General features: G+C 49.4%; 1 protein-coding gene across 4 annotated transcripts in view; it reads left to right on the top strand.

The window, feature by feature from the left end:
• Positions 1–5,864: 5,864 nt before the first annotated feature.
• The window catches only part of MYO5B (myosin VB), a 152,594-nt gene continuing 141,989 nt past the window's right edge, over positions 5,865–16,469 (top strand). For all 4 annotated transcript variants that reach the window (XM_049794237.1, XM_049794235.1, XM_049794236.1 and 1 more), the window contains exon 1: positions 5,865–6,057. In XM_049794237.1, coding sequence (XP_049650194.1) covers positions 6,031–6,057 — 27 coding nt within the window. In that variant the 5' untranslated portion in view covers positions 5,865–6,030. The remainder of the gene's footprint in view (positions 6,058–16,469) is intronic.

The raw sequence follows: 16,469 nt of genomic DNA, 5'->3' as shown, positions 1-16,469 counted from the left end.
TGCCTCATTGGACTGCCTTGGCTCGCCACCGATGCCATAGTCTGAACACACAGAATGGGGGTGGAGCACCAACAATATTTTTAAGACAGAGCAATAAAAAAAAAAATGGCCAGATGTCAACAGGAAGGTCTCGCGAGGGTGTTGGCAGTGGGCAAACGGACACCTTGCTGCTCTCTCAGCCCCCCCGTTAATGGCCAGATTGCCCTTTATGCAGGAGGAGCAGGGGTGACACAAGGAGGACAGGTGGGAGCAATCCAGATTGTCCCCATGGCATTGCCCTTGACCAGCTACTGGTATAGATTTCATTGGTTTTTCCTGGGTCCTTTGCAGAGGAGGGAAGTGAAGAATCCATTCACAACCTCGTATCCTTTCTTGCCCATACACTTTGTGGCATTTGGAAATGTTTTATCTTCTTTCTCACATTTTTCTACTTGAGTCTTTGCTGCTGCTTATCTGCAGGTGTTTCTCTCTCCTCCTTCAGCTTTTCAGCTTCTACCATCTTTTCTCCAGCCCCTGCTTTCCCATCCTTTTCTCCATCTTCCACCCCTCACTAAGCACTTCTTCTACGTTCTTTCTCCTCCCTACCTATGCTTTTAAGTGTTTGGCTCCCTCTTGGCAAGTACCAGGACTCTTCTGTTTTTGTTGTGTGGGAGCGTGAATGGTGGCACAGAGAAGCTGATAAATGGCTGGGATCAGAGCCCAGGAGCCCTAGCTCCCGGGACTCCTGGAATGAATTGGGAATAAACTGCCCACACAGTCGCCTTATCTTGGTTTGAAGCAGATACCAAGCTGACAAATGCTTTTTGTCTGTGGAGAAAGCTGTACAGCTGTTTGCAAAAGGTCAGGTAGACATGTATTAATCTGAAACGGTACCAGTGCTCTTAGCAGAGCAACCCAGCTAAATTATGGCTGTAAATGGTGGAAGAACCTGACGGTAAGATGTTGCCCTGCTGAGGGTTTTATCCTTGCTTACAGACAAAACTGCTCTGAGCGCAGCTTCCTGAGATGGCAGATGGGCCAAGTTCACACCATCCAGACAGGTGACTAGACAGAGCGGAGCAGAGCATCTTCATGTCTTGTTCCTTGAATCACTTTTACCCAAACAGGGTCTGTCTCCTACAGACACTGAGAAAGGAAACATTCATAAATGTGGAAACGTTGCAAACCAAGAGAGGTGGGTGGTTAGTCATGACATCTAGCCCTTACAGAGTGCTTTTCAGCAGCCATCTCCAAAGCCACAGAGGACTTCAGAGCCGCTCCTCCTGTTTTGCGGGTGGGAAAGGCCATCCCAGATAATGGAAACAGCTTCATCACTCCAGAGAGCTCAGGTAGGCATAGGTCTGTGCTCTGACCGCTGGGTCAAATTGGCAGAATGATTAAGAGATTAATTTCCTGGTCTGCCACAGACTTCTGGTGTGGCCCTGCACAAGCAATGTAGATTTTTCTTTACTGCTGTGACCCCTTTTTGAAAAATGAACATAATAGCACATTCAGAATTCCAGGATTAATTAAAGTGTGTTATTAAAGGCTGTGACACTGTCGTTGGGTACACCCAGTATGAAAGAGAAAAAATACCACATTGGTGAGCCATCCAGAACAATAATAAATCTTTTTTAATAAAATAATAACTAGAAAGAGGTGGTCAGAGCTATCAAGCATTTATAAAGTGTCTGAGCTCCTGCTCCTGGAGGCAAAATTCCTCTGCAGTGAACCTGAAGTCTGCGCAAAAATAAAAGATCAGACTGGAAGAGGTTTGCCTTCAGCAAAAATGAATTCCCATGGCATAATGGGCAACCAAACTCTTCTGACAGAAAACTTGTGGTCAATGAACATGTTGCTGGGGCTGCCCCCTTTGCTGTTGAGTGCTTTGTAGATGTCAGGTGGGTCTAGAAGACTGGATAAGGCTCATACCAGGCTGCTGAGCGGCTGGGTGGGTCAGCAGACTCCTTTAGGAGCACCTTTCCCCTGCCCCTAACAGTCAGATGAGCAACGCAGTAAGAATGATTTTCTGTTTCAGGACTGAAAAGCTTCCTTAATCTTACTGATTTCCATCTTCTTGGATGTCCTCGCAGTAAACTGGGCAAATAGGCCACCAAGTAGCACGTGCTTCAAAGTGTGGTCGTGCCTTTGCCTCCCTCCAACAAACGCTCATGTTAGATTTGTGACATACAGCACCCGCAAGCAATAACCAGCAAAACGGATCTGAAACTGTGGCTTACAAGTCCCGAGAACCTCAGGAGCGTTAGCTACGACTCATGTGCGTGGTATTTCCCCCCAGGTAAGCAATCCTGGAGCCAAATGATCTATTAAACCCAGAGCGCAGGGACACCGCTGATAAGTGAAGCAGCCTGGTCCATGGCTGGGTGACATCTCCCTGCACCAGGGCTGTGAGCAACCCAGAGGCGAAACCACTGCATTTAAAAAACAGGCAGTTACAGCCTCTTCATTTATACAGGTACTAGAGCTTTGCAAAATATTCTTTACTGTCTTTTTTTTATTACATTTTTCACATTGACAGAGGAAGAGCAGAGGTGTGGAGTGTGTCGCTGACTTGCCTGTGGCAAAGCCGGGAATGCCAGTCCCCGATCACATCATCCCAGACCTACTCCAAGGTTTGAACCCCCAGTACTTGCCAAGGCTTTAGGACTTTTCTGCACCCACCCGTCTGCTCACAAGTGCTTTTATACCAACACCAGGACTTTCCATGGTGATGTTTTTGGCCATGCATGAGGCGTTGAGCTGGGAGCGGTTCCTGGTGCCCTGTGGCACCGTGCTGGCATGGTCCCTGCTCCCCGGGCTGCGCTGCAGGCTCCCCGGGCTGCGCTGCAGGCTCCCCGGGCTGTGGGAACACCTTCAGGGCTGGAAGCTCGCTGCAAACCTACACCCAGCTTTGGACAGAATCAGTTTTATTTGCAGAAAAATCCTTCTTTGTTAATTTTTCATTGTTTTAACATCTTGATGAATTTTTCATTACTTTAACACAGGTAGGAACACTTGCTGCAGAAACAGCCAGTGCAACCATGCCCAGGGTATGGTGACACCACAGCCCCTGCCAGACCTGATGGCTGTGCCTAGACATAGCACATGGTGACTTCTGCATGGCCCAAGAGGAGGGAAGTCCAGCTTCGAGGTCTTTGTGACAACTCTACATGCAAAAATTTAGGACCTGGGTTTGTATTTAGCAACAGCCAACTCGGTCCTGATGGCATTTGGAGCTGTCAGAATTGATGCTCTGTATTTTTGCATTACCTGCTACCATGCCCCGCACAGGCGGTGTCACATACAAGAGACATCCAGCGAAAGCACAAACCTTTCCCTGCAGACCTCAATACACATGCAGAGAGTTTAAAGTACTTTGAGCAGATATTGCCCCTAATTTTGAGGAATAAGGTTGACTCAGCTCTCATTTTACCCTTGGCCACGCACGCTCTCAGCAGTAGATCCTGCTGCGAAGTATTTTCGTGGAGGATTTCAGGATGGGGTTATCGTGGGATGCTCGTGCATCAAAATTCAATGCTGTAACTATAGTTTGGGGGTCAGGGGATTTCACTGCAGAAATGCTAGTTTCTCCTGCCCATCTGAATTCAGTGGCAAACTCGCCTTCGTTCCTCTACCTACATAAACCCCCAAATCTGATGTGGAATGATGGGGTGTCTGTTGCAGAGCAGGTAACTCCGTTCCTAACCTCCAGCGCCAGCCCCAGCACCCTGCCCGCCTTGCCTTGCCCTCCAGAGCCTCTCGCTGCTCTGTGCCATCATCTGTCCATCCGTCTGTCCCTGGGGTCTCCGTGTGTCATTGCAACACAGGGACAAGGCTGGGACCTGTAAGCCTCCAGGGGAGCGCACCCATCTCCAGTACCCGTTCTGTGCTTGCAAGGAAGCCACTGGCTCTGCTCAGAGGGGAAAAGAACAGATATTTGGTTAATTTTCACCTCTAAGTGCCTTTGAAGTGAATGCAAGAGGTGGTACGATAAAATGCTATTTTAGAGCCCATGCTTGTTAAATATTATGATCAACACAAGTTTCGATTCCCAAATGGGAAGAAGCTTCTGCCTCCCAAATGAGGTAATTTCCAGCAACTCAGCACTTAGGACACACTTCAGGGATTTCGTATGTATTTTAGGGTTTTTATTTTCTAACTTTAATTAAAGTTTTAGATTATGATAAATTCGATGGAAAATCACACTCAGCACCAGCTGGTATTTCATGGGAACGGCTGTGCTTTGCCTCTGGGCTGTCGCTGCTACCCAGGGCTGCACTGAAACTTTTGCTCCTGATTGTGCCGGTACTTCACATTTTGTTTTTACAGATGATTTAATAAAAGGAGAGGAGCAAGTTTTGTTTGCCTGACAAAGCTATTTTGGAGGCTTTGCAGAGATTACGCTGTCAAATGTGCTACCCAGGGTAATTTCCAGATAGGATGCAGGTTTTTCTCCCATTCTTTCCTCTTTCCCAAACTTCCCCCAGAGCCACCTGCAATTTGTTTGGATTCACCAAGGACATCAGAGCTGGAAAAGAGATACCTGCGATGCTGGCTGTCCTCCCACTGAATCGGTGCTGCTCTGGTAGGGGACTAAGGGAAATGATGCCAAAGTGGGGGTAGTTTCACCCCCCCAGGGCCGAGGAGCAGGGGGTGAGATGCAGCTTTAAAGAAAGGCTGTGGGTGCTCTGTGAGCCGCACAGACCGAAACCCCGGCAGAAGGGATCCCCGCTTACGGAGTAAACAGCTGTGGCAGAGAATAAACGCCGCTGAGGATGTTTTCTGCCTGCTTAGTTAATATGCGAAATACCTTGAATGATAATGAATAGTGATGAATTGGGAATACTTTGCATCATCCTTCCCAGGCACAAAAAGTGCTTTATAAGCATGAATGGAAGCACAAGGTGCTCCCGTGGGATGGAGGGAGGCAGCGTGGCCGCTGACTGACAGGCTGGGGACAATTTTTGGCTGTTTCTGCCAAAGAAACAATTCCTGGCATGGGTGTAGGATGGAGCGACACACAAGAAGTACCCAGGAGCACAGACTCAGTTGGTGGTGGGAACCCAAACCCACCTCCAGACAGAGAAAAACCCATCCCTGGTGCATTCCTTGAACTTATTTCCAGTGGGTTCATGTGGGCAACGCTGCTCGTCCCATGCACAGGCGCGTCCTGGTAAAGGACACCCCGTTAAAGCCATTCCTTGCACCCCAATATATGGGTGATCGATCCCCAACGGCTCAGCGGCTGGTGTGGATGGCAGAGCCTCAAACCACCGAGGGGCACCCGCTTGGGGCTTAATTACTCTTCTTCTGTGGGAAAAGAAGAAGAATAGTAGAATAAAAAGGAAAAAAAAAACCCCAAACCAACAACAAACGCGCTGCGTTTCAGCGCCTCAAGGGAGGGAAGCGAGGCGGCTCCAGGCAGGACCCTGCTCGGGGCTGGCTCCTGGGGAAGCGGTCGAACCGAGGAGGGAAAGGAAAAATATGTATAAAAAAGGGTTTTTTTAAGAAAAAAAACCAACCCTAAAAGCCGACGCAGGCAGTGAGGCAAAGCGCTTCTCCCCTCTGCCCGAGCCCGGCGGGGAGAGGGGCCGTGAGGGAATGGGCAGCCTGGGCCGGGGAGCGGGAAAGCCGAGCGGAGCCGAACCCAAGCCGAGCCCGAGCCTGAGCCGAAATGACCCGAACCGAGCCGACCAGAGCCGAGCCCGAGCCGAACTGACCCGAACCGAGCCGACCAGAGCCGAGCCCGAGCCGAACTGACCCGAACCGAGCCGAGCCCGAGCCGAACTGGCCCGAACCGAGCCGAGCCCGAGCCACCTCATACCTGAGCGGGGCGCGGCGGAGGCGGAGCGGTGCTGCTGCTGCCTCCTCCTCCTTCTCCTCCTCCTCCTCCTCCTCCTCGTCCTCCACCTCCACCGCTCCCTTCCCTTCCCCGCGCCCCGGCCGGCGGCGGCGGGTGTAAAGGTCGGTTTGTCTGTCCGTCGGTCCGGCGGGCGCCGCTCGCTGCCTACCGCCCCCATGCCCCGCGCCTAAGAGCCGCCCGCCCCGGCCATGTCCACCGCGCAGCTCTACACCAAGGTGAGCGGGGAAGGGGAGGTTGCGGGGGATGTGTATGTGTGTCTTCCTTGTATTTTGGGGGATGGGTTGTTTCTAGTCATGGAAGGGACCCGCAACTTTCCCCGCACCCCCCCGGGATGGTGCCCCCCCCCCCCAACCCCTTATCGCCTCCCCGGTGGGTACCGGTCGGCTGTGGGAGCCGGGACGGGTCTCCTCGCCCCGTGGGGTGAGCGGCCCCTCCCGGTATTTCACCCTCCCGTTGAGTCGGTTTTGTGGAGGGAAGGGTGAACTTCGCCCGTTGGCCTCGTCCTTCGTGGGGTCCGTCACCAGAGCGGCTGAACACGCAGCTAAAACGCGCCCGGCTTCCCCAAATCCTCACAGAATTTTTTTTTTTTTTTTTCCCCCTCTCATATTCCTAAAACACCAGGGTGGAGGGAGAGGAAAAAAAAAACCCCAAACAACAAAAAACCCCAGCCCTTACAACTGCTGTAACTAACCGAAATGCTCCTGAGGCGCCCAGTTTCCAGAGTCCTTTTCGTTCTGCAACTCCCGAATAGAATCCCTCGGCAGGGGTGCGACCAAACGCACCCGCTTCCTCATGACAAGCAGGGAAGGTAACATGGCTGATGGCCTCGCAGGGTGCTACGCACCACCGAGCCGGGGTGGCAGCCAGCCACCCTCCCCGTCGCTTCCCAGAGAGAAACCCAGATTTAAGCCTAAAAAGTGGTGGTTGTGGTAATGGGAAGCTCGGGGTGCTGATTTTTAAGCAGAGCCTGGGGTCTAGACAAGATAGCGCTTTTTTTTTTCTTCGTTTCGGTATTTTGTGGCTGTGGGATACTCAGGCAGGGTGGACGGTATTCCCACTCCTTGGCCAAAGTGGGCTGGGGGTGCACCCCACGTGGTTTGGGGCTTTCTGCCCCCCTTCCCAGCAAGAGGTTTGTGTCTGGAGAGATATTTCTTTGCTGGTTGACTTGGCCTGATAAGAGAGCTCCTCGCGTGCAGCGGGAGATCCACCCGGTACGGAGTGATAACTGATAGGGAGAGAGCTCTCTCCCTGCGCTCCGCATCTTCCCGAGGCTAGCCGGGAGTGCTGTGGGCAGCCAGGATCCAGGGAATGTGCTTAGTAAAAGCCATCAATAATGCTAGGCAGGGGCTCATCGAGAAAAGTGCTTGGCTTCAGAACGGTTTTTGCTGAAAGACTAAAGTGCCAGCATCATCTACTGTAATAATGAGAATTTTAGTGTTTTAAATTCTTCCTGTGACCATGGTCAGCGTGGAGATGCTGCCAGATTGGCAGCAGCCCTTTCAAGGAACCACATTTTGTCTCTGTGCCAGTCTCCTGGGCTTAACTTTGCTGCAGATTTCTGCTTCTGTAACTCATTTTGCGGACAGCTTTTATGTAATATTGGGGGTTACCGCTTATTTTTTTGGCCGTTGATATCAAACGGATGCAGGACAAAGTGTGAATCTGGCGGCTCCTCCTTTGAACCTGTAGGAATTTAAGAAGCCCCGCTGGATGGAGCAGGGCTGTCTGTGAGCAGGCTGACCTCTGTCCTTCTCGGAGCACTTCAAAAGCAAAGCCTCAGGTTTGGAAAACCTTTTTCCCTTGGAAAATCTGAAGGGGAGCACAAGGCAAGCCGTGGCTTAACTGCTCCGATGTGCCTACCACAGCATCTTGTCGGATGAGTGCATGGATGCGATGGCAAGCATCCCTGGGGAGGAGGGAAGCTGGCTGCAAGTACTGTGTTATCCCTATCTATGGGCTGGTTATAACCACCAGGTTAATTGATTCTTAACTTGATGAGCAGGTAATTAATCTGTGTTGTGTTTTTATGCTAAACTGGTGAGGTTTATATTCCTGTTCATCTGTTGAATGGGTATAAGATGCCTGCTGGGGCATCGCCTGTGATCCTGTTGCTGTATAGGGACTTTTTAATGAGGCACATGGGAAGTGGTGGGGATTTGGTGACAATCCACACGTCATTAACTTTTAATTTATTTTTAATAACAACATAGATTCTTGATGAGAGCTGGTGTTTTAGCACTGGCCCTTCTGCTGGTGTCCATCTGTCTTGTGGGGACATTTTAGGGACAGAGCTGGTGTGGTAGGTGCTGGGGCCATGGACAGTGCCTTGAACACATATGGGTCATCTGTGGGGCTGACGTTGTGGTAAAATTTAGGACTGTTCTGCTGGGTGGTCTTCTGTGTGGGGCCCGTGTGCCGGCTCTGGGCTTTGAAGCAGCAGGAAAACATTTCCTGTGACTTTTGAGTATATAAGAAAAAGAGCAAAGGAGGCTTTAAAAAACAGAACAAACCCCACAGCCTTAGGATGCTGAGCCTGATGGGTGCCAGTTGCTGACGGAGGTCCCCAAGATGAAGCAGATGCGTTGCTCTCTAGCCTGCTCTTGGAAAACATTAAGGAAGGCCCCGGCACTCGCTTGCACATCATCTCCGTGTGGATGCGGGCATTCGGCCCTGTGGCCTGTAGCTCCACTGGGCACTTACAGCTTGTATATGGTAGAAGCGTCTGAGAGCATGGTGAGGAGAAGACAGCCTGCTGCGGAGGGCTGCCCTGCCTTAAGCAGTCGGGCAATGATGCACCCTCTGTGCGTGGCTGCCAGAAGATGCTCTTACAGAGTAACTCGGCATGGGGGTGAACAGAGGAAAGGAGCGAGGAAGAGCGTGAGAGCTTCAGTGGGGTGTTGGGGTTCAGGAGATGACTTTCCAAGTGTGGATGTGGGGCCTCCTGGATCACCTTGTCGGCCAGATGGGGATGAAGCTTTTTGAGGGAAGATGCAGAGGGAGGGAAGGTGGACAATCTGGCTTGCTGGAATCAATACGGCTGTCTTGCTAAAAGCCTATTGATCCGATGTGCAGCGTTGCATTAGCACAGTCACAACGGTACCTCCCTCAGAGTCCTTGCTCCTCCTGCTTGAACTGGGATGAGAGAAACTGCTGGGGAGCTGCTTTGGAGTGGCTAAGTGGGACTTCTTTGGTCCTTCCACCTCTCCTTCCTGCTGGGCTGCAATGGGAGCTGCTGTGTTGTGTAGAGAGCCCTTGACTTGCACTTGATGCTTGCTGAAGATCTCCTAGGACCCTGTGGGACATGTAGTATTTTCTTCGTGCTTAAGTTCATGCTTGTTAAGCCATGCTGATGAATTTGCTGCGTTAGACTGTGCACTGCCCTGAGGAGTGCTTAAACTGGAGAGGAACCCATCCTGGAAACACCAGCAGCTGTGAGTTCCTTGGTGGAGACCCTCTCCATGTGATGTCTCACCTGTGCCCCTTTAAGAGCAGGGATGACTGGTGTTTAATAGCCCCCATCAAACAAGATAATTAACAGCTGTGCCTAATTATGAGCATGAGAGTAGTTCCAAAAGTGCATCAACCTTCAAGCACGTAGGACTCCACTTGGATAAATACTTATGGGGAGACTATTACAATACTCTTCGTGCTCCCAATGCAGTAGCTGGAGACTTTAGGATTTTAACTTTAGGTTACTTTATAACTTTAGGTTGTGGATTTTATTTTGTTGCAGAAGCAAACAGGAATTTAGTGTGACTCATGTCCCAGCAGAAGAGGAGCTGAATGGTAAAGGGTGCAGACCTGGTTCTGGAGCCGCTGGCACCAGTGCGTGCAAGAGGAATAGAGGAGGTAGTGGCACCAGGGACTTCTGCTTGCAAAAACCTGTTCCAGACGGAGAACTGGAGCTTTGCCTAACCTGTGTATCTCCCAGTTACCGGGTGCAAATGTCTTTCTAAGGCAGCCTGGGGTTTATCCTGCTCCTGCCATGTCCCTGGGGTTCCTCCTGGAGTGTGGCAGGGGTGGGATGTGTCCAGCTGCAGCGCTGCCCAGTCAAACAGGTTGCAGCCGGGCAGGGGAGTTTCTCAAACCCTATTTAGCTGAAGCAAGAGGCAAAGGCAGCTCCCTGTATGCAATGCTCTTTCCTTTCTCCCCAGCCAGAGCCCTCCAAAGAAACCTGTTGCTGATGCAGCTAAACTACAGCCAAGGTAACTGCAGTCCAATCCCTGTAAGCCTGTGCAGATGCCAGCATTACTCTGTAATGAGATAATGGGGATGCTCTGCTCCTCTGAGCTGGGTGCTGGGCAGGATGGAGGGAGGACGTGGCCCCTGGAAGATGCTATCTCCAGCAACGGTTTGATTTGCAGAATTAAACCGGAGATTACACTTGTTTGCATGGCTTGTCTTCATTAATGTAAGGGGAAGCTCTTCATATTTCTGAAACAAATATAATTGCTTTTGCTTCTGGATGTTCTGCTCTCTTAAAGGTACTTCTTAAAATATGTTAATTGTTAATTTAAGCGTAGCCTCTGAACATAATGCAAAACAGTACTTCTGCCAGGCTAGAGAATAAGCTAAGCTGTGCCTTTCTGCTCCTGGGGTGTTGTGCAGCTTGAGATATGCTCTTCAGGAGGTTTGCAAGCTCTGGATGAGTAAGAAACCAGGGTATTTATTTCTCTTTTAATTTTTTTTCCTTCCATTGTGCAAAGTGACTGCTATTTGCCAAGTATTTTTTAATAGATGATAGAACTTAATGCATTAAAAAGTCCTCTTCTAATGGCTAGTGTTGGGTATAGAAAACTCTCTGGTTTTCACTTAAAGTTGTTATATTAAATAAAGTATCTGGAATGAATTGGTGGTTTCAGACCCTGGGGAGAAACTTTTCAAAAGTGAATAAATATTGCCAGTTGATCACACACTGATTGAGTCAATGAATTGGCATAAACCTTCTGGCATAAAACCTTTGTGAAAATGATTTATCTTTAAAGGCTTGGGGAGGATTCATCCTTAGTGGGTGCCTGTGTGCTGTCTTGAGGTTGAGGAGCAGCTGGGAAGGGGAGGGAAGATTTTCTGTGTATTGTTTAGAAAAAATTTCTGGGAATAAGTGTGTGGGACAGGGGAAGTTTGGGGTTCAGTCCCAGGCCATCCACAGGACCTCTGCTGCAGAGCTCCTGAAGTCCTGCCTCTGCCATTTGCAGCTGCTGTTAGGAAAATTAGGTTATACTTGAAGGTTTTGGTGTGGTTTTTTTTTCTTTTTTTTTTCTTTCTTTATTTTAGATTGGGAATGTGTCTGGGTCATGCCACAAAGGGCAGGAACAGCTCGGAGGCCATGCTGGGATTTTCATTTAAAGATGGGGCTGTCTTGCTGAAGGAGCTGGATCCGTTGGCATCCCTGGTCTCTTCCTGATCCTGCCTCATTATTAGCTGCAGTCATGGAGAGAAAATTCATTGAAATGTAAAATATGATTGCTCCAGCCGGCTCTCTGCAGCTGGGGACCGTGCCAAGGGCACGGCCACCTCCGCAGCAGCTCGGGGACCTCCCTGGCTTCCCTGGGAGGGCACGGAGCAGAGAAAAGCAAAGCCAAACTTGGGGGTTTAAATACCGTTTAGTCTACTGTTTATATGGCCTTGAGTAGATGCAAGGGAGGGGAGAGATGGGTGCTGCTGGCTTTGTGGGCATTTCCCTCCCTTGACAGGCAGAGATGGCCGGAATTCACCCCGTGCTCTCCCAGCGCTGCGTGGATGCAGGTCCTGCTGCAGGGCACACCTATTTTGCACTGCAAAAATAACTGCGTTTTCTTTTCTGTTTGTGCAATTGTTCATCTCAGTTGTGCATTTAGTAGCACCTGTGCTGGGGTTAGATGAGAGCCACTGAGCTAAGGAACACGGAGCTCAGTGCAGGCGCGGGGTCACAGCCCTGGGAATGACTCCGGCAGGGCTTAAAGCAGGAGTAGGAATCAAGCTAATTATGCCCTCTTGCTGGTTGGGATTAATCAACTTGCCTTTTTTTAAAAATTATTTTTAAGATTTCCTTCCCTGATATTGTTTTAAGGGTATGAAATGTGTGTGTAATCCCAATGTACACAAGCCCAAGTTGCAGCAATTGCTGGGTTAACTCCAGGGTAAAGATGGAACCCTGGGGCCAGCAGCGGGTCCGGAGCCTCTGAGGCAGTGCATGGCTTGTGCTGGTCCTGTGGAGTGGAATGGGATGGGATAAGTCTGTCCTACCCTTTTTTACCCTAAGGAGGGAGTTTAACAAAGGGTATTTGTTACAGGCAGCCTGGCTGCTGAGGAATATATTTACAAGGGAGGATTTTTTCTTTGTTATTCTTCTCTGCTGCCAATAACAAGGTGCAGAAAATAATGACCCTGAATGTGAATGTGTACATTCCTTCTGATGACAAAGAAAGAAGGCTATGTATGTGTCTGTATTTTTGTGTGTGTGTATATATATATATCTGTGTGAAACTGATCTCAGTTTGCTGTAGTGCTGTGAAGTTCTAGGCATGCTGGACTTTTAATTTACATGCTGATTAGTTTGTAGCTCTGGCCAAAAAAGGAATAGTGTACCCTTACTGTGATAGTTGTCCAGGAAGGAAACCGCAGGAGTAGCTTAACTTCAGGTGGACTTTGGACCTTCTGAGTTAGTCAGCAGTGTAATAAATAGCAGGTAGTGTAGGTGAAGCCCTGAGGTTTTTTTTTTTGCCTTTTTTTTTTTTTTTTTTTTTTTGGTGGTGTTATTGTCTGCTCTTTGACCCATTCTGCAAACAGAGGCATTTTGTGGTGGTTAAAGGAATATCAGCATGAACTACAATTCAGGTCAGAAAAATGACTGCTTTTATTGCAGCAAGACCCCAGGCTTTGGCAGACACTTGAAAGGTTTGCAAAACATTTTAGCGAGGAATTTGCTATTTAGCAAAACTGAAAAAAAAATTCACTGTGAACTTTCTGTGTGTTGAGTTGGCTGTGTAAAGCAATAGCCCTTGTATACCTCTGGCCCACTGTAAGACACATCTTGTGGGGTTGGGTTTTGGCTTAGCCTGGTTGTCCAGAATTGAGTAGAGACCTGTCCAGAGATGGTGTCAGGGCTGGGGAGGACCAGGGGCTGGTGGGTGATGGGCTTCATGTGGCCTTCCTTGTTTGAATGCTCTTTAATGTAATCGTCATGGTAAGCTCATCAGTTTTACTAATGAGGCTGTTAAGGATTTGGTAGTTCTGCTCTTTGCCTTTCCTGCAGTATCCAGGGGGTTTGGAGAGGAACATCCCCACAGGGAAGAGCCTGCAGCCTGGAAATGTGACCTTTTCTCCAGCTGTGCTCTCCATTTGTCCTCACTTTGTCCATGCCCAGTCTTCTCCAGCTGACTGAAACCAGTAAGTCATGGGAATGGGTTAAATGTGTCAAAAGCTGGACTATAGGCCCACAAGAACTATAGGCAACATAGGTCTATAAACCCTTACTATAAAGAATATAAGGCCTTAATTGCAGGGTATGGTTCCAAACCCATGACTTGGTGCAGGGTGGTGGGATGGCAGTGTAGCTCCTCCAGCAGCGTGTGCTCCTGACCTGCTGTGCCACCATCCTTCACCACTCTTAACCAAATCCCATTTGATTTTTTTTAAAATTTATTTTTCTCCTCCGCAGGCAGGTTTGGCTTTTTGTGTTTTTTTTGTTTGTTTGTTTGTGCTGGCTTTTAGTTCCTTGTGCTTGTCTGTATGAACCTAGTGGTGCTGTTAGGACATTCAGACCCTGCTCTGGCAATTACAGCAGATCACCAACCACACTGTGTAACACATCTTGCTGCCCTCCCCAAATCTGCTTATAGTGCAGGGCAGGTGGTAGGATACTGTGGCCATCTCCTGCTTAATGGATGGCCATCACCTCCTCCTTCAGTCCATGTTTCATGTTCCCATATGGGCATGGGTGGTTTAGTGTTGTCTGGGGGCTTGGTGTTGTGCTCCGGGTGTTTGGTGCTAATGTGGCTTGGCTCCTTGATAGCAGATGTGTGATGTGTCTAGCTGTCTATCCTGCCTTTTGGATGCTCCTGTTGGCTCTCATCCATCCTTCTGCCCATGAGTGTCCATTTGCTGTGTGCTTCCAGCTTAGTTCTTCCTTGAGAACATGTCTTTTCCATGCTTGAGGTTGACCAACCCTTTCAGCTCATGCCCGCTTCCCGTCCTGCTGAACCACTGGCAGCCCAGTTGGGCTCACGGGCTCTGTGAAGGGATAAGTTTCACTTAGTGGCTCCACTGAGGTGTGGAGCCAGCCCTTAAATCCAGCTAATCCACACCTTCACCCTTCCCGTGAGTCATCCCCCAAGCTCCCTTACGATAGCCTCACCGAGGTGTGAGGTGCTGGTAGGATGTGCTAACCACCATTTACAGGGCTATTGGGAGCGGGATGTGTTGCGGATGAATCATGGCCACTACTTATCAAAATGACACCTTACATCTCGGGGATGCGTCCTGGTGAGTCACCGCTCCTCAAAGAAAAAAGACCCTTAATATATTTAAACATGGCTTTCAAAAATCATGGGGGATGGTGATGGGAATGTCCGGTTTCTTCTGAAAGCCTTGCAGAGATGATTTCAGGTGGCTCAGGCAAACCTCCAGCTGCCAAATCCCTGAGCAGGCTGGACATGAGCAGGGAGCTGGGGCATGTGTCTTAGGAAATGAGTGTTGAAAACTTTTTTTTTTTAAAAAAACAAAACAAAAAAACAAACAAAAAAACCCCAAAAAACAAACCCGAAAAAAACCCTGATCCCCATGCCTGCCGTGAAGCCGGTACTTGGTGCTATACCCCAAGTGAGCAGGAAATCAGTGTAAGCATATCTCAAGGCAGCAAGTGCGTGGAGAGATACTGAGATGATGGAAGCTATAATTTTCAATCTAATTAAGCTGAGTAACTCCCTTGTGGATTTATGCCCCTTAATTACTTTGATCTCTGATAACATGGGTGCTGTGGGTATCGGTGTTTTTTGAGCAGCAAATGTGATGTCCATCTGGGGTGGAGGAGTGGTACACACAGAGTGCTTTGGAGATGGTGCGGATCGCAGTCCAGGACACTTGATCTCCTAATTGGGTGGGGATGGAGAGCTGGAGGTGGCTTTCATGTGGCAGTACTGGACTGCTGTGGTCCTGGATTGGTCCCACATCTCCTGGTAGGACTATGTGTCCTATTTTGGAGACAAGGTGGAGGTGTGGGAGAGGAAGGTCCTGCTCCAGACCCACATGGACCTCAATGGGAGGTGGATGTATGGATATTGGTGTGGCTCTCGCCACCCTTTCCTGTGGCCATGGAGTGCCCATTTCTTGCCTGGCTGATGCCCACCTTCACCACCACGTTCCGTGTTACTGTGCTGTTCATTTGCTTTCTTGTCTCTACCTGGCCTTTTAAGAAATTACTTCTCTGCTGGGATAGACTGTGAACACCTGCACTGCCATCTTGTAGTTAATGGTTCCAAGAAGCATGTTTTGGCTGAAGCAATACCTTTAACACCACTAAAAAGCTCTTCTGGAACCCATGTCTGCATGGGGTGTGAACATCTCACCCGGGGGCTGGTGGAGAGCTGCCCTCAGGGGTGTCTGCATGGCCTTGACTACTCTGAATGTTGGGGTTTTTTTCCCCCAGATTCTGGTGTTGCAGAGATGCAATTTGCTTTTCCTCTGCTGTCTGGCCGTGACAGCTGAAGTGCAGCTGGGGATGTGTTGTTTGTGGCTGGATGGCTTTCAGGGGACTGAGGTCCCTGGGTGAGGGACTCTACTTTTGAGCTGGACCTGCCCTTGGCTTGGCTCTCCCTCAGCATGTGTTTTATGGCCCTGAATGTTATAAAGACCCTGGCCAGAGATAGGAAGGTCATGGCTTGCTTCTGTAGCGCCTATGAGTACCAGGCTTGAAATCTCTTGCTCTGCTTTCCTTCTGCTTGTTTCCTTTTTTCTTTTCCCTTTCTAAAGCCTTCATTTTTGTTTGGACCCTGCCCCAGCGAGGTGATAAGTTGTTCCTCCCTGTGCAGAGTGGTGAGATGAATGCTTACACTTTGTCTACCCTGCCATGGAGGATGGAGGCAGAGCTCTTAAAAGACTTCCTTTTGGAAAAAAAAAAACCCAACACCTACAAAAAAACCCAAAACAACAAACCCCCCCTGAATTCCAGAAAATCTTGATGCTCAAGGTTAAAGGGCTGGTGCTTTGGTGCAACTGGTGGCAGGAGCGGCTGTGGATTTCAGCCTTGCAGTGCTGCTGCCACCCCAGGGGTGATTTCTGCCGCCCGGCCCCTCGCCTGCTCGCCGGGAGCTGCTTTGAAGCCTTGTGTGCTCTTGCCGTGCCAAAATAAACTTGGAGTCGAGGTTGTCAGAGCTAATCTTCATCTTTTTGTGCTTTGCCCTTCCCGCTGTTTTGGTGAGTGGTGGCTGTGCTGGTACCTGCTTGTTTTGGGGAAATCCCTCCCCAGAGTGGAAGCATGGGGACCATCCCCCTGATGATGCCAGATGGATGTGAGCAGTGCTTCCCAGCTTTGAGAAACCTGAAATATCCATTTGCTGAACCCTCAAGGTGGGTTTAAATCATCTTCAGGAAAAGAATTTGCTTGAATTTGTCTTTTGGCACCTGACACTCCATGCTGGAGAAGATGGGA

This window comes from Accipiter gentilis, chromosome Z (assembly GCF_929443795.1).
Source record: "Accipiter gentilis chromosome Z, bAccGen1.1, whole genome shotgun sequence".
Taxonomy (NCBI): domain Eukaryota; kingdom Metazoa; phylum Chordata; class Aves; order Accipitriformes; family Accipitridae; genus Astur; species Astur gentilis.
This window is presented reverse-complemented; position numbering and strand designations above follow the sequence as displayed.